This window comes from Mugil cephalus, chromosome 20 (genome assembly GCF_022458985.1).
Source record: "Mugil cephalus isolate CIBA_MC_2020 chromosome 20, CIBA_Mcephalus_1.1, whole genome shotgun sequence".
Lineage (NCBI taxonomy): Eukaryota > Metazoa > Chordata > Actinopteri > Mugiliformes > Mugilidae > Mugil > Mugil cephalus.
The window spans coordinates 15,107,998-15,131,029 of NC_061789.1; the positions used below are offsets into that span (position 1 = coordinate 15,107,998).

Genomic DNA, 23,032 nt, shown 5'->3' on the forward strand with positions numbered 1-23,032 from the left:
GATGTGGATGATTTAAAAAGGATTTTATTCATCTGGTCCAGTTACCCAGGGTAGTCAGTTTATGAAATGGACATAGAACGATGTGCTGGCACAGATTCGATAACAGAAAAGAGAAGGAAACATAAATGTTATGACAACATCTATGAAATGAATATGAGACTCATAACCTTAACCGAAGAAGAAAAAAAAAAAAAGTAGAACCTGAAACTAAACATCAAAATTTAATTCAAAGCAAATAAATACACCTCTGGAGGATGCGGGGGTTTCTAGGGGGAGAATTGCACAAAATCAACTTAACTACCATATACTACTCTTTACAAACACATAAGTACAAACATACACTAATTTCATATGCACTCCTCCACACACCTCTAATCAATCTTTTTTTTTTCTTCCCCCTAATCACTGCTCAATATTTTTCCTGCACATCTGTATTGTAATCTCATTCAAACAACACATTTCTTGGAGGCAGTCAGTGATTTGAAAGAATACGGCTGCACCCTGGCAGCTGTTGTAGTGCTAAGGACTGCAAAGGAAGAGAAAAGGGGCTAATTTCCCACAGTTTGTAGTGACCACATCACGAGCAACTGTTGTGTCAGTTTTTCTTCTCAGCATGGACACCGGCAAGGAAAGGAAGCAGTTTGGCATTTTTACATTCTCCCAGTTGTACATGAAGGAGTCTCTCGAGACTGTGGGGTAGATGAGGGCTGTTACAGTCCAGAATGATCCTTCAAGAAACCTACTGTTTATATGCCAGGACACACAAACAGGGAATAATATAGTAGGAAACAGACTCCTAGTGACCTAAAGGATTTATTAATCCCCAGACAAATTCAGCAATGTCAGCTGTTTGACGTTTTCTAATCATTCTCATTCACTCGTTCTCATCTCAAACATACGTATCACAAATGCATAAGCAGCAGGCTAGCTTATTCGCAGCTTACAAAGGTCAACTTTCTTTTTACAAATCATTGTCAAAAAAAAAAAAAAATCAAAATAATCAGCATTCATTATATATTAAATCAGCATTGATTATCGTTTTCACACAGAGCTGTATCCGAGTAATGATAAACATGATAAAGCCCTCCTTCATGTTCTTCAGGATTTGTTTTCAAGATAAGCTCAGATAACATTTCAATTCATCACATGTTGAAAATGAGAAAGCACGTTAAGAGGAAAAAAGTCATATGAATTTCATTCTTCTTTCAGCGCTCAAAGGCTGAATTTCTCAATTTGTCCAGCAAAAATGTCAAAATTGTATTTAAAAAAAACAAACAAAAAAAAAAAAACATCCATATGTCTACAGCTGAAGGAAAGTAGGAGTGAAGGGGAGTGGAGGGCCCGAACTATGGTTTGGAACTTCACACTAGGTGTAGAGGTCCGCTGACAACCACAGTAGCCACCACCAGTGCAGCCCACAGAGGGACCAGCCACTATGGTATTTTCTGGTCCTAACCAGACTGTGAAAACACCCCTGAATGGAATGAGTGGCGAGTGTGTACCCTACATTCATATGAGAGCAGTGTTACCTGCAATTAATTTTCAGCTGAGATCTCCTATCAGGACTGAGAGCTGAACCACTAGCCCCAGCAGAGTGGAGAGAGAGAGAGAGAGAGAGAGCCCTGGAAGAAGAAAAGGCAGCAAAAAGAAAAGCAAGCGGAACTGAGAGGGGTGGTAACTACTTGTGCCAAAAATACTGTTGTACAGGCAAAGGCAGTGTGGTTGTCCCCTCGTTTTCTTACCTAAGAGTCGCAAAAATGACCCAGGCATGGCAGGGTAAGGCAAGGCATGAGGAGGCGAGGGAAAGAGAATTGTTCATCCTGACAGAATCAGTCAAATTACATTTTACAATCTAGGTAGACCAGAAAGAGCCGCTCAAGACATAAACTACTGTAAATACATTGGCTGATTGGGTGAGTGATTGGCTCATTCTCTTGGCATGTGGAGTCGACATAATTCTTCTCAGAGTCCATGTTTACAGCTGGCCAAAAACCTAACCAGTCATGCTTTCAGCTGCTATTCTAACTAGGTAATGAACAAGTGCCACGTTGGGCAAAGTAAAAGTCAAGTTGGGAGCTGATTCCCTGAATGGTAACATTGCTAACCATCTTGGGTAAGTCTTTATTTGGGGGTGCCAAGCTTTTTGGGAGTCCCCGGGCGCTTTTGCCAAAAGTGTCCAGGGATGGTGAAGGCATCAACGCTCATGGACATGGTTTTGGACGGGATGACAGTGAACTGCTTGCGGTCTGAGCTGTACTTGTAGATGGACTCCACCATCTCCGGCGAGATGACGCGGGGGCCGATCCCAGTGAGCCGTGCCATCTCCTCAGTTTCGGGGTTCATGGTGTAGATTGCTCTGAATTGGCAGCTGGAATCTCTGAAGAGAATGAGGAAGTGATTGGCCGTGCTCTTCTCCATTTCCTGAAAGGGGAGACGCAAAGAATGAAAAAAAAAAAAAAAAAACAGTTGAGTGCGTCACTTTTAGCCCAGTAAGGGTGGACGACTTCACTGGACTCTGACACGGCAGCATGGCCTACCTCCACAATCTTGTTTTTCTGTGGTTCATTGACCTTGCCAGCCAGGCAACAGCGAGTGATAGCATTATGGATGATGAACTTGTTGGACTTAAAGCTAGGCTCCTTGTACAGCTTTGGTCCTGCAAGACACAGCATTTCCAGTTGTCAGATAGCAAACAAAGCAACGCAGCATGCTGGATTCATTTTTATAACCTCTTAGTTTGAGGCATATCACTGACCTGTGTATTCTGGGATTGAGGCTGAGGATGAAATGGTGGAGCCATTCTCCCAGTCCCTCTCGCCGCTACGAGCGCTCATTCGTCCCGGCGACATTACCCGTGAGCGGGCGGGAGAGTGCGAACGGCTGGAGAGCGAAAAGAATTCAGCGAGAACAGTCAGTTATAGACCCTGAGGCTGTGTGTATGTTGTATGCACCTTTGCACCTGATAACACTGATAACAGCTAGCACGGTACCTGTGGTGTGCATACAATGATACAGACTTAAAAGATTTATTTATCTCTGTGGTGAAGATAACGCAATGCACCATCCCAGTGCCGGTTACCTGGGAGACTTTCGCATGTTTCCAGAGTCATTAGCCATTGAGGACAGGTTCATGGTTGAGTGGGAGTACACCTTGTTCAGCTTAGGGCCTAAAAGAGACAGAGCAACGGAAAAGAAAACAATCAAACACATGTCAGTGCAGGTGCGTCGCACGCAAAGACTTACAACGTTGGCTCAGGAATATTTACCCATGAAACCCTTGACGGGGCTGTGGGAGAGGACAGAGTCGTCTCTAAACACAGTCTTGGGTCTCTGCTTCTTGACGCCACGGACCGTGGTGGGCTTCTGCCTCAGGACCTTGTCCAAGTCTTCCATGATCTTCAGCTGGTGTCTCCTCTCATACTCCTGCCTCGTGAAATCTCCTCTGCGCTGCGGGGTGCCCTCTACTGGCGGGGTGCACGATGCTGGTGGGGTGCCAGGTGTCTGAGGTCTGTCTTCGCTCTTATTCCCCCAGCCTTCGATGATCATCCACTGTGGCTTGCTAAAAGTACAGGGAGATGCCGTGTAAAAGCTTTGTTTCAAAAACGACAGGAGATGATGCATCATACAAGCAATTCATTAAACAAAAGACAATCATTTAATATAATTTAATTACTTATTTGCATCAATTAACTGACTACACTGAAACGCTAACTTTACAAACCTAAACACATTAAATGAAAGAGCATCAATTCAACACACTTTAAACTGAAAAGAGTCTCACTTTGATTCTTTTTCTTTTTCCTGCTCAAGTTTGCGTCTTTTCATTTCCTCTGCTCTTTTCTGCTGTTTTTCCAACAAAGCTGCTTTTTTCTGGGCCATCTCATCCTCTGTTCGATCCTTGTCATCCTAAAAACAAACAAATAAAAAGGCATAAATGCACTCACCTTTCAAAAACCCGTTTTAAATAAAAGCAATTCACGTATAAACAATTCAAGAGTCAGTCACCAACCTTGAAAAAGAAACCAAGTCCGGGTTTCGCCTCCAGCTCTGTCCGATCACTCATCGAATCAGAGAGAGCATCAGGCACTTGGTCGTCCTCGTCCGCATCTCCTTGCAAGGCAGAAAGCGAGATTTCTATCAGGCTACCGCGTTTGCCGTTCAACATCCCTGCGGGGACATCACTCTCAAATGAGCACTCTGACGGGGCACCAGAGCTGAAGGCCCCACCTGTAACCCGTTCCTTCTTAACCATAGGATCATGGGAGGGGCCCGCCTCGAGGTCCATGCTGAATATACTTTGTCCGTCAATGGAGCCCATTTCTGACAGGGAGTCATCTGCAGCACAATGGCGAGCGGGGGTAGGAGTCTGAACAGGGGTTGATGCAGGGGTCAGAGTAGGCGTGGGGACTGGTGTTGGTCCATATGACCGCATCTCATCTAGGCCGTCAGTGTCACCGATGGAAAACGAGGACGAAGTCTGGACTTGTGACTGAAGGGGATTTACGCGTCGCAGATGGGGGATGCGGTCAACATTTTGGGGTGGGTTGAGAACCCTTGACAGGGTCGGGACCTTAATGTCCATGGGACGACTATGCTTGGGGCTTTTGGGGGGTGCAGACTGGGCTCTTCGATGGACCTGTGGAGACTTTGGAGGAGTGGCGTAGTTTGAGATTTTGCGGGATGGGGACGGAGAGGAGGAGGCTGAATTTAAATCTCGGGTGGATTCTCGGGACAAACGTACAGGGGGAGGGGCTGGGGTGGAGGCTTTAGGGCTGGCTGGAATAACCCAGGATTTGTTGCTGGATGTCGGGGTTTTCTTTTTGATTAGGTGATTCTGCTGCTCAGTGAGCCGCTGCATGTCACTTTGCAGCGAGCTGAGAGCTGCCGTTAGCTTGGACACAGCATTGTTGTAGTCCCCTAAAGGAGCTGCCGTTTTTTCACCAGGTATGCCGGAGCTCTTCTCTCCTGGTGTAGCTGCTTTTTCTTTGGACTGACTGGCCTGTTTGTTGAATCCTTCTTTAAAACTACCCCCATCCTCCACCGAGGGGCGTTCCTCGTCCTGTTCTTCCTCCTCCATTCGAGCTAGCCTTTCCTCTAGCGTCAAGTGATTGAGGTCTTCTTCTGTCGATGAGGTACTGACCGTGCCATTCCCTCCCTTCCCATCACCCTCATGCTGTTCCTTCTTTAACTGCAGAAAGGCACTCTTCCCCAGTCTTTGACGATGCTTTGCAAAAATGGCCTCAATGCGTTTCTTCTGGGCTTCAATAGCTTTGCGTTTTTCTTCAAGGCGAACCCCCAGCTCAGACACCTCATTATTCAGTTGTGGGCTCTTGCTGGGGCTTTCTTCAGACTTTTGTGCCCATGAAGTCATCTGAGGCTGATCGCCAGATTTTGGAGAATCCATAATTTGCTTCTTTTTACGTTCGGCAAAGCTGGTCATCTTAACACCACTGTCAGCCACCTCTTGGCCTCGAGTAGAGTGTGCGCCAGCAGCTGGGGTGGCCGGAGTGGAGTGAGCCTTAGGCAGGTCTTCGGACGCATCTGAGTCCACACTGCCGTCTCTCAAGACCGAGTCATCATCTCGTGAACATTCAGAGGTTTTTCTGTTGCGAGGGGACTCCCTAGACTCTCCGTTAGGTCGGTACATCATTCCTGAGCGTGTTGGGGCCGAGCAGCTGATGGGTGCCAAGTTATATCTAGAACTAGCAGGGTCATCAGGAGAGTGGAGGTAGAAGCCGTCAGGAGCACCATCAGGGTGTAAACGAGGCTCCATCTTGCTTTCGTTGTGGATAATTTGGAGAGCCTCTTCGATAGTAGGCAGCTCTCCTGTTTCACTTGGTCCGAGGCCGTTCTCCTCTGTCATCCTTGGAATATTGGGAGTCTGGGTGGCCCAGGACGCTCGCTGTGGACCGTTGGGTCCAGGGGGTTTGCTAAGCAAATGGCTGATGTCTTCAGGTGGGGTGTAGGGCAGCCGGTTTTGGCCTGCTGGATTAAGTTGATCTGAGCTCATGGAGCGGGTTATCACAGGGTTGCCCATCACAATGTCCACATCACTGTCCAAACCGAAAGGAATGCTGAAGGATACTGCTGACAAGGGCCGGCTAAAGAGAAAGAGGCGAATATGAACACAATATCTACACATTAAAAATACAGTTTTTAAATTGTGCTCAATACATGGGTCGTACCTGAGAGGTTTCTTGGTCCATGTCTTTCCAACTCCTTCTATATGAGACATTGAGGTAGACTGAGTCAAAGATCCTGAGTACAATGGGACACACAGACACGTAAAGGCATGCAAACCACACGGGGATGCACAAATCAACCACAAAATACACCACTGAAAGAAACAATGTACACACAAAACATCAAATAGCAATAAAAATAATAAAATAGAACAGTACACAACACGCACTTAAAAGACAAACAAGGTTTCAGGGAAACAGGTGATTGTAAAATGAGTCAGTGGCTTAATGACAGGGCACAGTCATACCTGACGCAGTGGAGGAAATGGGGAGGAAAGGCCTCTTGAAGATAGACGGGGAGGTACTGCAAAGCGTGGTAAAACCCTCTTAGTTCAACAAAGTATTTGATTAAATGACTGTGAAACAAAATGACATTCAGAGCTCTTCTATACCTGTTACCACTCAAAGTAGTTGGTGTTACTGGTGCAGATCCATCTGCCAAAAAAAAAGAATTCCCCAAGTCAGATCACGTCATGGATATTAAACATTGTGAGGTCAGTGGACACACAAACACAAAGGAGTGAGACTCACCTAGCGTGTCTATTGGCTGAACAAATTCTGGCCTTTGTATTTCAAACCAGCTGAGCAGTTCTGACAGGAAACTTAGCAAGTTGAGCTAAACAAATCACACAGAATAAGTCGGTCAGTAAGAAGACATCACTGTATTTTTGTTAACGTGCTAAGTCGACTGATGATTGGGAGTTTTAAAGTACCTGAAGCTCCTGTGGTGTGTACAGCATGTCCTCCAGTTGCAAGTGACAGCAGCTCTTTAGACAGCTGTCACAGAATTCACGGATGAACAGCAGGTTGTATAGGCTATCTGCTACTGACATGGAATCCTTCATACAAACATCTTACAGAGAGACAGAGAGAGAAATAACTGATGTAAGCAACTGACGACCTAAAACGCATTTCTAACGTTACATGACATCGATGTTTGAGGATACCTTCAAGTCTCAGCAGCCCAGGGCAATAGTAATGTATGACAGCCGCAACAGCACAGCCACTGGACAGGTCCTTAACTTCATTCACTACTGGAAAGATGGGCTTTAGTTTGGACTGAATTTTATCCTTCCTGTAGCGAAGCTATAAAAAAAAAACATAATAAAAACACAAATAAGAAAACGTGACCTCAATAGTACTGTAACATATTTGAAATATTAGTTAACTGCACCAAAAAACCATCATGAAACTCCATGTTTTCCATGCGTGGATACTCTCAGTTATACACACAATGTGATGCTCAAACAGGAATTAGAAGATACATGTGCCAAATAGGACAAATAAAGGTCATGCTAAAGTCATGAGAGAATAGGTGAACAAAGGCAGACGCAAAGGGAGTGAGTGAATCTGAGCGGAGGAAGGAAGCTGAGAGAAGGACGGTTCTGTCGGGAGAAAGTGGGTCACGTGAGAGTCTCAGGAGGCAGAGAGAAATCAAGAGAGCCCCGGTCTCACCGAGAGAGAACCGGTTTCAGGTACAGCTACAGTATACGGACAAACAAGGCGACTGTCTGGCAGGAACCAGCCGACTCAAAGGCTGTCTCTGTGTTTGTGAGCAGCTATGTGAACACACATCCTGGTCACACATCAAAGGAACCAGTCGTACATGGCAGCGTCAACGGCCAGCTAGAAGACAGAGTGTGATTCATGCACCGCTCCTGTGGGCACAACAATTCCTCTCACACCCCATGTCCCACCGCACTCTACGCTCTATTTATGCCGTTAGGTGTAAATTAACACACGCTAGGATGCGACGCGCGATGCATTCTCACACCAGTTTACAGGGAGAAAACACACCTGACCACCAGATATTTGCAGATACATTTGATGAAGACACTGGAGGGATGGAGGGACATGGGGAGGAAGCAGAGGAAAGGAGGGAACTTACAGGAACAAGCTTCCAGTACCAGCGAGTAGGACACTGTCAGAGAAGAACAAGGACAGCAAATAGAGAAAGACAGGGAAATGGAGAACAGGAGCACAGGGAGAGGTATTAAGCCTACAGTGGAAGAACTAGACAAACAAGAGAAAGGGTTTTGATGACAGTACTTTCTTCACATGATAAGACAAGCTTGTTGACAAAGCAATGCAGCTGCCTGTGGTTTCACTGTGTCACGGTACTAAACTCTAAACCAACATAATGTGCTGTACAGAATAGTGCAGGTTTGTTTGACTTTTTCAACCAAACCTTAACGGAGCAAAAATAGATCTAATTATATCTGTAACCAGGGTCTGCTGGGGAGTGAATGCAAGGGCACAGGATACTCCCAGTGCATAAAACAATACCAAGTAATAAATGACAAAAATAGAAAATAATAAAATCTGATAGAGGTGGCACAACCTCCTGTGTTTACTATTTCAGGCCAACTAGGTGGCTGCAAAATGGTGCACAGATACCGTCATTATTTAAACCACAGACACTGACTTCTAATCAGAACTGACATTAAGCTTTTTTTTAAAAAAAAAATCATAACATATCATCAAAGGCCATAAAAAAAACTGTATAATATAATTTCTCAACCTTTATCAAGCAAGGAATATTTTCAATAAATACTTCCATTTTATTCGATTTTAGAAACTGTTATTTCAGCAGAGGTACCAACGCTCATTAGACGTCTGTTCATTTTAATATCATCAGGGACTGGGATTCAGTGAAGCTCACCCTGACTCCACTGAATGCTTCTGTTTTCCTCCCACAACTACCCCCATAGACAACCTCTCCAGAATGATGGGTCAAGCTGCCCCTGATCCCACCTGGTTTGCAAAAGCAGTTGTGGTTATCAAAATAGCAAAGATTTGCAAGTCAAACCCTTTTATGTTTGTACCTGGGTTTTTGGCAAAAAAAAAAAAAAAAAAAAAAAAAAAAGAGAGAAGGAAAGCAAAAACGTTTCACCCTTTGCATCAGTACCATTTAATTGGAAAACCGAGCCCTGACCCCATTACCTGACGTAGTGTGTTGATCTGTAATTAAAAAAAAAATGTGATGTGCTTACAGAGGGTTGCACAGGTTGGGGCTCTGTCATGGCCTGAGATGAGTCATTCTGGGCTCCATCATTGAGTTCTCTCAGCTTCTGGTTTAACTGGAAGTACATTAAGAAACAATAGAACACTTATAAGGGATTCATACAGTGTGTTTACGCAGTTAAACACATTATTGAAACGTAGCGGACCGAAGAATGACAGCTGGAGCTAAATAGACGCTAGGTTCAACAACAGGACAACAATGAGCAATTAGTCAGAGAATACAACGGCCATAATTTCTCTCTGGCCTGGTACTTACCCCGTTAACCCAATGAAGAAGAGCATCCTCCCAGTTGGAAGCTTCGCCCAGCAGCTCGGCAGAGCCACATGTCCTCGCTGCAGTCACCGTCTCCATGGCTCCCACGACCATCAGGGCATCTATCACTGCCAGGTGGGCACTCTGCACCAATCACAGGAGGAAAAAAAGAACAGCTGAGTGCTTGAGAGCCAAGACAGCATTAATCAATTACTGCTAACGTAATAACGTTGGCCATTTACATTTCTACATTCTAGTGCAGATGCTGCCTCTTATCTGCTGCATCACTAGAAGTATTTCCCAGCAGCATCCTCTAGAGGTCACCAGAAACCAGATGCAAGTCAGCAGCTGACAAGGTTTCTCAGCAAGCACACACACATCAGTAGTCGTGGGCGAACTTTGGACCCTTGTTTGTCCACTCATTAAATCATTACAAAGGCTACGGACCTGAAATATGATAACACGTGTATGTGTCATTCCTCCACTGCTTTCCTTTTGCCTCCTTCTCGGTTCCTACACTTCCGTTCAGAGCGGTGAAACATTTCTGTGTGCAGGTTAAAATGAGTCACTGTAACTGGATCATCGCGACGACTACAAAGAACTCATTCTCTAAACGAAACAGGTGTTTGTGGTCAGGGAACATAAAGGACATGAAACCCCCGTCAGATAAAGCTCAGATTAAGTTTTTCTTCACATAAACACAACAATCATTCTCACATAAAACATATTTAACATTCCCAGGCCTCTGCTTGCATCCATTTCCTCATTCTTGAGCTCATTAAAGAGCCCTTTCTAACAGCCAAAGACCATTAAAATGCACCACCAACATTATCAGCTCAGTCAGAGCGAGCGCCTTAGCTCTATAAACCTGTTATCTTATTAGAAGTTGTTCCTATGGTGGTAACCAGCACTACTTTAATCTTTAACCTCCGCATTGCTTTAAATAATTAAAATATTTGAAATGCTTTTAATTCACAAAGAAGAAAAAAATATTTTAAATATATAACAAATACTCATAATGTAATTTTTCCAAAGGTTACAGAAATCCTTTATGAGAACGTAGCTCATTGACTAAGTCGGTACAAGGACAGAAAATAATTAGTCTGCGAGTTTCTTCTGTAAACAACTCTTCATCGTTCGTTTGTATTTACGTGTGAACGTTCTGTCATTATCTCCTGTGGGTGTCATTCTACTTTACTACTGGGTTATCTACTGGTTAACAACAACAAAAACAACAACAACAATAAGCACCTTGTTATAATAATAAATCCTGGCCAACAGAAAAAACAAGCACGTCACAGGCGACACATTCCTTCAAATTCCAGTGTACAAGTTTGAGCTTTATCTGTGCCAATCAGTGCCCTCCTCCGTTTTACTACTTATAAATTCCTCCTTAGAGGCCAGACAACAACACTTATGCGGCCCCAGGTGGGGGCTGGTGGCGGTTCAGCAGCGTGCGTGAGGCCCGTCTGCATGTCTGCCTACTCAACCCTGATATAAAGTGCTGACCTGGGCAGACCCAGTGCTGGGGGGTGGGCAGCAAGAGCTATGCCAGCAAAGGCTTGTCAGATAGTATCGGGCCAAGCACTCTGGATGTACTACGGTCGGTCCCTGGAAGCAGTGTGGCCCCGGCTGGCCTGCTCCAACCAGCACAATCGGCCCTTAAGGTTGTGTGTATGTGAGACACGGCTTGTCTTGTGGAAATGTCAATTGCTACCCATATACGTTTCATTTTCTCACATATTTACTACACAATATCTAAGGGTTCCTGTGTATTTTTTGGTTTATTTGTCATTAATGAGAACAGAGACTGGTTTGTGCAGCCTTTTGCTATTATTATGTTGCTTTCTTTTTGTTCTACAAAAAAAAAAAATAATAATGTTGCCACATAAATCTGGATTAGATAAGGGTATGATTCTGCAAGCAGTTGTACTTTTTAAAACTCTAAATGAAAACAAAATGATTTACAGCAACATATTTTTTGCATTTAGCCTCAAAGTGTAATTATAGGTTGGAGCTGCTGCCAGTAGTAGTGTGAAGGGAGACGGGATGACTGAGAGACAAAGCTGAAGAGAGAATGGCAGACCAAGCGAGAGCGGTCAAATCTGATGTCATGCTATACAGTAATTATTGAGAGGAGACTGTAGAGGGTAATTCACGACAAAATCGGCAGAATGAAAGAGGAATACGGGGGGAGTGTTGCTAGTGGATTTCCCGTTGCAGACCCAGGAGAGCTTGCTAAGCTAAATCACAAGTCTCCCTAATGAGTGGAGAGAGAGGAGCAACTCGAACACACAGCGCTGAGCCTGCCAGATCACCATAACAACCAACCAGCTGACCCACAATGCATCTCAGTGCGAGCCTGCCTGCTGCACTGCTCTTTGCTCCCAGCTTAGCTCGGGCTCTCCGCTCGGCAACATCCAGCAGCCCTCAAACCGATGTGGCAGACAGAGGCACAGACAGAGGGGAAAAATTAATACCCCATCAATTAACTCATCAGCACAAAATCTTTACGGCCTCATCAGGCAGAACTGCTGCGTGTTGATGTCGACAACTCAAAGTCAAAATGAAAAGGCACCTTGTTGATCGTTAAGGGAGATTATAACGGGGCAAAAATCTGATTATGTCTGATATATGACTGAGTTAACCCCATCCCCCTGCCCTGCCCGGCCCGGTTCCTACAGACAAACAGAGGGATCAGGCAGGCTTGGGGCCCAGCAGGGGATTTTGGAAAGGAGGTTATATGAACACCAATATGTACATGGACTGTATCGTGGAGCAAAACCAGCGTGCAATAGCTGTAGACCAAACTCTTAACATAGGGTGAGGTCAGTTACTTCTGCACACTCAATTCCAATCAGAAAAGACCCCAAAGCAGATCAAACGGTACAAGATGACGGTGAGCAGTTCTGATAGTCTGCCTCCTCTATTTTCTGCTAAGCCCCTGACTGATGCTCACTTGACCAGAAACCTGCCAGCACAGCAGTATGATTTAAGACAAAATGGCAGTGTCTGTCCAAAATCAACAGAGGACCAGGAAGAGGGTTAGCGTTATTATGGCTACATGACTAACTTCTTCACTGTAGCAACCTCTAGTGTAAACAATGCTGCTGCTGCTATGTTTAAAACGGGCAGTAATTATTACATTCTACCGTCTCAACAGCGCGTAGTTTGACATTTCGAGAAATGTTGGGTGCACGGTGAGTCAGTGGTCATCTCTGGTGTGCCACCCAATAGTGAACGATGACGTTCAGTCTGCACGGTGGATTATCTCTAATCTTCAAAGATCTTTATCCTCAATCTGAGGAGTGATGGGGGCTGGGCCACCTCCAGAAGGACATTTATCAGAAAGACACACACATATACAGCAACTAATTGATGGAGGCAACGGGAAGTTCTGCAGCCTATCTCAAAGAGTGTCATGTACAAAGATTAAAGGTAGCGGGACCCAGATGGTGCACGGATACTTGTGCATGGCTGCAACATAAGGGTTGCAAAAGCATATGCACATTTATGTTTTATTAAGGTTCAAAGTTTTAGTGGTGGTTTGTAGAAACTATACAGCACATCATAAGCTAATATCATCAACTTGATATGAACTAAATCCAGAATTTCAAGTAATATCAAACAGACTTTAATATACATTTCTAAGAATCAGCAAGTTAATAAATCTGTCTTTCCCAATTATTTTATTTCAGAGGAAAATATAGGACCAACATTTGTTCATTCTGTTGAATCCTGGGGCAGTTTGGCGATGGGAGTAATTGCTGTCGTACCGTTCTAGATGTTTAGTATTAGGTTAGCTACGACGCGACTCCTTTGCCCTACTTTGGTCGCAGCGTTAACTGCGTAGATAGAGAACAGGTCAGAGATCTGAGACAACCGTGACTCCACATACTTTAACCCTACAGCTTATCCTGTTGTCCGACACAAATATGTAAAGCTTTAACGTACAGCGGTCCATAAAGCCGTTTACTGGCCAAGACCCACGTTGATGCCCCATCCTTCTAATGCTGCAGCATGACCCACTTTCTTCGCTTGCCACGCTGTAGCCGCAGTGACAGTCAGTGGCAGACAAGCTGGCAGAGCGGCCAAGCAGTCAATGGAAGGCTCACGCACCAAAACAGCAAACAAGCAAAATAAGAGTTTAATGATTTAGGATTTACAGCCGAGTTGGACCATGGCCTGACCTGGAAACATCACCCAGAGCTAAGACGCGCACCACGCACGCGGGAGCATGTACACAAAGAGAAACTGGAGCAACATCACGATCTATGTCAACAGGCCGTCTTTGTTGGTGCTGGAACAATGAAGACAGAACTGTGACGACTATTTTTATTATTTTTTCTTATATTTTTTTCTTGTTGCCTTTCTGTCAAATTGCATTGTATGTTGGAGCAGGTGGTAATGAGCAGGATCTCTGATAGAAGGACTTTGTGTCCTTGAGAGTGACATGCTTTAGGCTGCACACTTTAACAAAACACTAACACCATGGATTTACTGATAGAGCACGTGGCTAAAATGAAAGGCAGAACCTTAAAAAGATATTAAGCAAAACATGTACATACGGAAAAACACTAGGACAAAACTAGAAAACAGATGTCCATTAAAGGGAATACTCTGTCTTTACTAGCTGTCTCCCTCCGTGCAAGCTATGTGGTCTCAAAGTACAACTTTAGAACAAACCAATATTTCCATATTGGATATTTCTGTACCACAATACAACGTTAAACAACCTCAACACATCCATTTCCCCAGGCTCCGCTGCTAATGATTACAATATGTCTGCGATATTTAGTTTGTCGCAGATGCATGAACACGGTTTCAAGCACACAGTCGAGCTCATCGCCACAGCGGCGTCATCAACAGTAACCTGCCTGCTGCTGAGAGCAGCGAACGGCAGCAGTGGGCCAACAACATTTTCTCTCCAGATCCCTGGAGGGTCCCTACTTGGCTTTCAAAAACAACCTGTGTGTGAACCGAGATGGCCGGGGTGCTTCAGCAGTGTGCCATTTTGTAAACAGGATAATAACTGTAATAGTATTAATAAGTAAAAAAAAAAAAGGCAAAGAAAGAAAGAAAGAAAGAAATTTTGTTGAGGGCTAAGAGGACAAACCAGTTTCTCTTGATTTACCTCACTGAGCTTGCCCAGCGTATTTTCTTAACACACAGAAGCTAAAGTTTCACCAGGACTGTTTAGCTATTGTTCTGATCGGGGCCATCTATTGTATCTAGACTCTCGCTCCCTCTCACACCCTGAAAGTAAAGTAATGTTCCCCTGTGTGACCATGACTGCCCCAGTCCTAGCAGCTGGATCCACTCATCCTCCGGGTGGGATCAGCTGAGGCACCGTCGGGGAGTGGGGGGGGGCTGGGCTGAATGAGTGAGGGTCTTTTTGATGTCCTTTAATCCCTAGAATCAAAGCATAAACATGGCCCTATATCGGCAGCCAAGTGAACTTGCCCATGTCTGCTTTTGTAGATTCCTGGATAGAAGGAAATCCAGTTTCGCAGCAGGAGGTATGAACTCCTTAGAGCGAGAGACATAGATGAAGGAACCCCTACCCCCTCTCCCGGAAAACATACTGCCGTCATATAAATCGTGCATTACCATTCTGATGGGTTTATGCCGAAGGTCTGCTTCGGTCACGGGTGAGTCCTGGTCTTTGGCGACTACGCCTCTCTGGATGAGGAGCTGCAGCAGGGTGACATTGTCTTTGGGCTGTGCCTCGTCTCTGGTAGCCCCGACCAACAGGCTGTAGGTGCGACAGTAGAGCTCCGAGGACTGGAGGAGGCGCGTGACCGGCGGTTTGAGATGCTCCTGTTCATACTGGTCACAGTAGAAGGGGTCACGCAGCTCTGCAGGAACATTTTCTACGAAGACAAGAACAACACAAAGACAAACTCAGACAGGCTCTCGCGGCGGTTCAACGAGACGACTGAGCAACGATATACCCAGACGGACAAGTTGCAAGAGAAATACTGTTTTGCAATACTCAAGGATTATTATGAACATGTTCCAGAGTTGCTGGCATGGGAACCTGCATTACGCCAGGTTCAGTAGCAGATTGAGACAGCTGGTGTATACCATAGAGCTATAATCATATCTATGGGTAGAGAAGACCAGGGATCAAGGTCAGTGGGACGTGATGAGCTCAGAGGTTTTCCTCTCCAGATTAAACGATGCTCTGACCCTTGTTTCTTCCCCCATCTGATTGGAGCATCTAGTTTTTGAGAAAGCCTTCAGTGAAACTGTTGTCTGTTGTATGATCATCAGATAAGATGATGTACATCTCAGCACCGGAAATTAGCAACCTGATAGGAAACCCCAACCTTTCTAACCTCAGAGAAGGTGTAGCAAGGTGATATATTGCATTATCGGCAGCTTGATGACGTTTGTTAAACAACCTGTTCAGGCTGGTCTTTTTGTAAGCAAGGCAAGCACAGCAAACATCATCCGAAAAGCACACACTTTGACACACCCTCTCCAAAACTGGTTTCTCTGCATCCAGAACCAGCCAGCAGCAAACTTAATAGTCCTTTCTCCGTGTGACAGCATACTGAAATTAGCAGCTTTCTGTTTTAAAGGGCTTCCAGTAACAAAGTTGACAAACTGAGAGTACCAGCAGTGGGCCTGGAAAGAAAAAAAAACATGAGAAACTTTAACGCCAGGCGTTCTAGATAGTTTAAGGCAGCACCTAATCGAGGAACAAAGGGGTGATTACAAGGGAGGCGTCACCACGCTGCTGTATTATTATATAGTCATGTAATGGATACAGTGACTTTAGTTAACAAAACAAACCCATGTTGGACAAAGTCATGTCCTCCGTCTCTCACTGCATGACTGCAGTCGTCAGTCACACCCCACGGTCCACCTTGTCCTAAATAATGCGATATGTGACCATGGCTACAATGATCGTTTAACTGCTGCAAAAACTGACGTAGGCTCGTGCAGTTACATAGTGTATATATATATAAATATATATATATATGAAAAAAGTCCCACAGTGATGTGTGAAAAAAAGGAAAAAGCAGCATTCAAAGCAGGATGCAAATATCACACTCAGTGAGATGAGAGAGATCGATATAAGCATGATTTCCCTAAGAGACTGCCTCCCCATGAATGATGACTTTGTACATATACTGTCTATATATATATAGATATACAGCAGGTATGAAAAGTCCAAACATGCCTGTTAAATAAGCAGGTTTTTAGATAAATCGTCAGAATTTTTGTAGCTCTATTCTACAAATTGCAAATGGCGAAATGAGGCCGAAAGGCAATACGATACATTTAAGAGAAAAAATAGATAAATAAATAAATAAAATAACGTAATCATGACAGTTGTATAAATGTATGCACTTGAACACATCTAATATTAAAAACTACAATTGACATATTGAAAGACAGGCTTATTTTAATGGAAAAAATAAATAAATAAATAAATACCAGGCGTGACCGACCGAGGTCTTCTTCAAGGTACAAAGACTACAAAAGGGAACGCCCACAAAAAAACAGAATGTGGTACCAAAACACCTCCTGGGAAATATTTAGATTAAAAACACGTGGTTGCGTGTTTGTACAAACTGGAGCAACCACCTCTCTGTCACTTTCATGGGTCACAGGGCCAGTGCTTATCTACTGCCTCCGAGTAGGAGGGAAAAAGTCAAATGTGTGCCGAGTCAACACATTACTTGAAGGTAACTCCTTAAGTAAAGATAAAAAAACGTGAATGAAATATCATGACAGAAACTCAAAGCCTTCTGTCTACAGGAGGTCTGTGCTGACACTGCATCCTTACACCAAAACAAGCTAAGAGAGATCACACGCTCGTAAGCAGAATACTTACTCGTGTAATATTAGCATCTTGCCATCATGGCAAAAGTCGTGATAATTCTCTTGGGTTTACTTCTGTCTGCACTGGCCTGCATAGCCTGATAGCTTGAGGATAACAAGAGCCATGTGCTCTTGTACTTCTCTGGCTGATTGAGCCAATGCTGCTAGTCACGTCACAGATATTACCACACATGTCCGACGGTAATCAGCAGACACACAGCAAAACAAACTCAGACAAGCAGACCCTGCTTGAAATACACCATTGTTAAACCTAGCTGGTTGCTCCGGTTGAAAAGGTTAGACAAGAACCCCCTCTTCACTTAATGCGAGTGGAATCATAAGCATTCGACTTCAAGGAGGTTGTCACAGTAACGTGAACATTAAGTAGCGTTTTCTCCGTCTCTATTAATAACTTGCGGCACACAGCAGTCTGCGAAACCTGCTGGATTTGACAATCTACACCGACAGGATGCTTACTGAAACCTGAAAGTCTCACACGCTAAATCATTTATAGGAGCTCAGATATGCACAAGTGTGGAGGGAAAGTGTGGAGGGAAAGTGAGGGAGGGACAAGATTTCCACCTCTACATCACGTCCGAGCATCAATGAATACACGCTAACAAAAAAAAAAAAAAAAAGTTGGTGCGACACTTCTGGAGAATATTTTTACAAAATGAATAACGAGCCTTTGTTTGTGTTTTGATAAGGCCGTGATGCTGCAACATCTGAATCTAACTTGGAAAACTGTGCTATAAACATCCTCATCATGTGGTGGTAAGGATCAAACACAGATGATTATCCGCTCTCACTTTTGGAACAAAGCAGGTACTGTTTTGTTGCCCCAAGAACCTTGCTCTGATGAGAGGGACTGTGGTAACATCCTATCCTACACACGATCCCCAGCTCTGTGTGAAATGCTAATGTCAACATAACTAAAAAACACACAGCTTAGACATGTCTGAGAACACTGATGGGGATTATCATTAAACTTCTCGTCATGTTAAAACGGGATTATTGCCTTTATTCTATAAGTAGAAATAGTAATAATAATACCACTGCCATGGATGAAAACAAAATGTGATGTATATTATGTACGATCTACTGGCTTGCATAAAATGATCACCATCAATCATCAATACATGTTTACTCCCTTAATCTGATTTGACTCCACCCATGTTGTCAGTTGCCAAAAAAAAAAGAGAGAAACGCATATTTGATTCGATGTATTTGATCAGGGAACCAGCACCTGGCGGTAGAGCTCGGAATGAAAAAGCGCACATCAAGCATTACACGTGAAGTGTCTCTAATGTCCACATGCACTCACAGGTCCACTTATCATAAACATGTCACCCCTAACAGCCCTGTGCATCCTGTAACACATCGACAGAGGCAGCGCTCTGCTGTAGCACAGCAGCCTTAAATTACATTTAAGGGCCGGCGTACACAGAAGCACATGCTACAGGCAAGAGTGTGATTAAATTATGGCTGCTTCCAGCGGTAACATGACAACACTGGAAAGCAGGCTGAGTATCCGCCTGGCAGAAGTGTCTTAAAGTTAGGCAAACTATAATTTAACTATAATATAATTTGTTCTAAAGCCTATAGGCCTCTAATTTGCCTGTGCGGAGTGGACATTTATTTTTCTTACACTAACGCATCAAAGCCATTTGAAACGAACTGTACAGCTCAGCTTTCTCGGTGAATGGAAAGCATTCACGAGTTTCATATCACATACAAACAGGAGTTCCCACCTTTTGAATAAAAAAGCGAGCCAACACACTCCCTAGGTTCTTGTCCGTTGCTGCTGAGTCACCATAGTAACAATGACTGAATGGAGGAGGATGAGTAATCACTCCAACAGGATTTTGGTATGACCATGTAGTAGTGTACAGAGGTTACCAAAAGAAGTGCTAACCAAAATGAGGAGCATTCGAGCTGGGGTTTTTGTAAATTGGAGGAACGTGATTTACCGATGCGTAACAAAGTCGCACAACTTACCCAGAAGTAAAACTGACAACAGAATTCACATGTCATCCTGTGCTCTAATAAACTTGTCAGCGTACAAGTGCAAGCTTTCCTTAAACAGGTAAATCAAGAGCGTCAGGTCTCATTCCAACATAAAGACGCACGCTTATGTCACGCTTAAAATTACCTCTCACGTCATTTTTAACTATACCATTATAAAAACCAGCATTTACTAATGCCAGTATTTTATAAGAGAGTTAGTAATGACACGATCCAATGGTACTTCTTAACAGTGTTATTAGTAAAATGTGCTGTGTGCTTCTTGAGTGAGCCTTATTGTCTTTATAAATCAGAAGTGATGGTGTCGATGGTTTCCTTGGCTAAAGGGGCAGAAAAATAACTGCTGCAGTGACTTAGCATTTACACAATATTACAAGCTTTGAGTATCGCCTCCAAAACTTGTTCACTAAGCCATGATTACAAGTGTGCGGGTTTTTTTAAGCTTGGCTTCGGTTGCAGTGAAGATGTCGTCCGAAACGACTTACTAGCCTCAAAGCATGTTTGCTTTGGGGTTTTATTGAAGCATTTCTGTTCAAGTCTATAAGCAGATTATCAGGACTGCACATCGATTCTATTAAACTGGAGATTTGAAATATTTAATTCAGTTTTTTTATGCCATTAGAGAAAAGCCACAGCGAAGGCGTTTAGGGCGTTGAAATATCTGCATGGCCTGAAATGTGGTCCATTTCATTTTACATCACAAAGATTGAAAATGTCACCTGTTGTTATCATTAGGTTAATTGCCCAGAGGAGCAGAGGGCCAGATGACTGGGCTGGCTCTTGCCAGGCTATCTGTTTGTCCAATATGAGTTTCTGGGGAGGGACCAGATGATGTCATCTTGACTCTGCAGGAAGCTATCAGCAAGGCCACCGAGCTGATGAAGACTGCACACCACCGGCACAGTGTTTGTCCTCATGTTCCTGCAGCTTGGACTGGAGTGACTTTGACCATAGGGTGTGGTTGAGGTGCTAAGCAGAGTACACACAGACTGCAGCAGCCCGGAGTCCTGGACCCAGGGCTTGTCTGAGGTTGTGTAACGTGCTGGTCATGTTGTTAAAGTAAAACAGGAGTTCCTCTCACATCCATTCTCCTCGCCACGACCGAGTGAAGAGTGTCTTTTAAACCTTGACCGTTGACCTCAGCACATATCAGGAAGATGACTTTCTTTTCTTTTTTTCCCCACCCTTGCGTTTCAGTGAATGTAAGAGATAATAACAGTGAGCTATCATTACAGTAGACTCAGAGTAAACAAACCCACAATGAAACGAAAGGCCTTCTCAAACAGATCTGTTTTGACGTCTCCTTTGTGAGATCTAATCTTTATCAGTTGCACTTTAAAACAAAGAGAAGTGTTGGCACACCAGGGCCAAAGCTGAGGGTGGTAATATTAAGACATACCTAAAGACACATAAGCCCAGGTTAAGTATTGACTGACTGGAGTATGCATGCTCCATGCGTGTTTTGCGTTAAAGAGGTTGGGAGGTTTCTCACAAACGCCTCTTGGATTTTGCTGACTAAGTATACTAGAAGAAACCCCCTGATAAATGCCCGTATTGTGTGCTGTGTCTATCACTCAGTGCACAAATTGTGGTGCAAAACTCTGTGCAATGGAAACCGGCGTTCACTTTAGCTAGCAGGGGGGAGAGACACACCATCACTGGGAAGGAGAATGACATTGGAGCACATATCCGCCCCATGTGCCGTGTAACCGGATTAAAAACATCCCCAGAAGCCCGCAGTTCGTGGCTGGAGCCTGGCGACTGGGAAACGCGACAAAAAACGGGTTAGCGAGATAAGGGCCGTAGGAGGAGGCCCGCTTTCTCCCTGACACACATCGAAAATGCGACCACCCATTCAGCGGGAGAACAAATGACATGTGTCAGAGTCAAAGAAAAAAATGCACACAGTGCACGGCCCCCTCTCTTTTCATATGCGCCTCTTTGTGCTGGAAATCGCTGAACTACCCAACACTGCGGTTCCCCCCTCACATGCATGCGCTTTTCGCTCCGCCGCCGAACATAACATAAACACATTACAGGACAACAAAAGGATGACGGTATCGCTGCAACCCGTCGCACTAACATTTTTTTTTTTTTTTTTTTTTAACTCGGGCCCCCTCAGGTCGGCTGGACTGAAAACATACCTGCACTGCCGTAAGACTTCGCCAGCAGCCACCCGACACTTGCGCATATTTTTGATTTAGTGCAGTCATACAAATCCAATGGCTTTATGTCTGGGACCACAAAAGTCTTCTTCATGGTAGGGGAGTCCACCATAGCGAGTCTGTAAAAAAATGTGTAGAGTTGCTGGAGAAAAAAGAGATAGTAGAAAAATATTCAAACAGCCATTATTTAAGTAGGCTATTCCACAAGACCGGAGCTGGGAATACGGATGTGGTTGAGGGGATTCGTCGGGAAAATATCCGCCCCTGAGCAGCTTCCAAGCCGGATAATGTCCTTTTTCTGCGTGGTTTCGGGAGACGAAGTCCCTGCTAAATTACGCCTTATGACAAAGTGAAGCCCCGACCCGCCGGGCTGTAGCAGAAAAGCGGACTATTCCCCTCGTTTTTGCCCTTCTTCGTCCGCATTGCTGTGTTGTCAGTTCACTGTACGCAGCTCCACTTTTCAGCCACGCCGATGACTGACTGCCAGGTGCTCCACAGTGGCACGGCTCACTCAGCCCGCCGTCCAATGGGAGCTCGGCGTGGTCGATGGGGGCGGGACCTCCGGGTGACCGCAGACAGCAGGTAGGGTGGCGTCACCTCTGCTACAGGTGCATGTGCCGGAGCACAGGTGAGCGCCTGAGGGGCGTATTTCGGAACACAGGAAGCTAAAGAACTAGCATAACATTTGCAGCACTAGAGTTTGCATGCTAAAAACTGTACATTATTCAATATTATAAACACAAACCGTAGTCTTTCACAGAAGTAAATTCTTTATACTACATTTGTAAAAAAATATGCACCATATTTAGAGTCTTATTAGAAGCTGTGAAGCTGTGAGATCACAGTGGAGTGATAATTATTTACATCTCACTCAATTATAGTGCGCTACAAGGATGTGAGCTGTGAACAAGCGTGAACTGTAAATCCTCAAAAGCAGTCCTAAACAACTCCATAAAAACTGTATACTTTATTTTCCAACACTGAGGCTAACCTTAACCCTAGCTTTTGTTTGATATACCCTGACAAATTTTTGTTTACATCTGTCATATTATTATCATTGTCAATCATTGTCTTGGATTGTAAAAAAAAAAAAAAAAAAAAAATGGCTTGCAGACTGCATCACGTGAATGACTCTGGTTCAACAGTGCATCAGCACCTGCACTAGACAAACTTCAATAATGCAATAATGATGTTTACTATTAATTTCTTGCAGCTGGAGCACAAGCTGTAAAAGTAGATCCTGTCATATGAGATTGACTGTCCATATACTGTGTAAATTAAGCATGTTTATTGCTACTTTATTTGATCTCTTCAATTTAAAACTAGATGCCTGGCATAATTGTTACATTACCAAGGATGATTTTGATTAGAGCATAATACGTATCAACCTCCGGTTAAATAATCATTGTACGGACCAGCAGCAATACAGTACACTCACATATTAGGGTCACGTTCCTTTAACTTATTTTACAGCAAGCTGCTGGAAA

At 44.1% G+C, this 23,032-nt stretch overlaps 1 protein-coding gene across 4 annotated transcripts; it reads right to left on the reverse strand.

Annotated features, from left to right (window-relative positions):
- Positions 1 to 8: 8 nt before the first annotated feature.
- On the reverse strand, positions 9 to 22,609 carry camsap3 (calmodulin regulated spectrin-associated protein family, member 3). Of its 4 annotated transcripts, none has more exons than XM_047571178.1 (18): positions 21,525 to 22,609; positions 15,130 to 15,392; positions 9,523 to 9,663; positions 9,236 to 9,322; positions 8,131 to 8,163; positions 7,190 to 7,328; positions 6,956 to 7,095; positions 6,774 to 6,858; positions 6,635 to 6,677; positions 6,491 to 6,546; positions 6,186 to 6,219; positions 4,010 to 6,101; positions 3,782 to 3,906; positions 3,267 to 3,559; positions 3,080 to 3,167; positions 2,756 to 2,880; positions 2,538 to 2,656; positions 9 to 2,421 (listed from the first exon to the last, which is right to left on the reverse strand). In XM_047571178.1, the coding sequence occupies exons 1-18, from the start codon at positions 21,655 to 21,657 to the stop codon at positions 2,122 to 2,124; spliced, it is 4,296 nt and encodes a 1,431-aa protein (XP_047427134.1). In that variant the 5' UTR covers positions 21,658 to 22,609; the 3' UTR covers positions 9 to 2,121. The 4 variants fall into 4 exon arrangements, with proteins under 4 accessions (XP_047427134.1, XP_047427131.1, XP_047427133.1 ...); XM_047571175.1 differs by having other exon boundaries at positions 6,186 to 6,258; XM_047571177.1 differs by having other exon boundaries at positions 6,186 to 6,222; positions 21,525 to 22,608.
- Positions 22,610 to 23,032: the final 423 nt, after the last annotated feature.

Excerpts from the sequence above, each read along its gene's own strand:
- camsap3 (XM_047571175.1), bottom strand. The coding sequence starts at position 21,657 with ATGGTGGACTCCCCTACCATGAAGAAGACTTTTGTGGTCCCAGACATA. Across the intron at positions 6,102-6,185 it reads TGGACCAAGAAACCTCTCAG|CCGGCCCTTGTCAGCAGTAT; the intron begins GTACGACCCATG and ends CTTTCTCTTTAG. Across the intron at positions 2,657-2,755 it reads CTCAATCCCAGAATACACAG|GACCAAAGCTGTACAAGGAG; the intron begins GTCAGTGATATG and ends TGTGTCTTGCAG.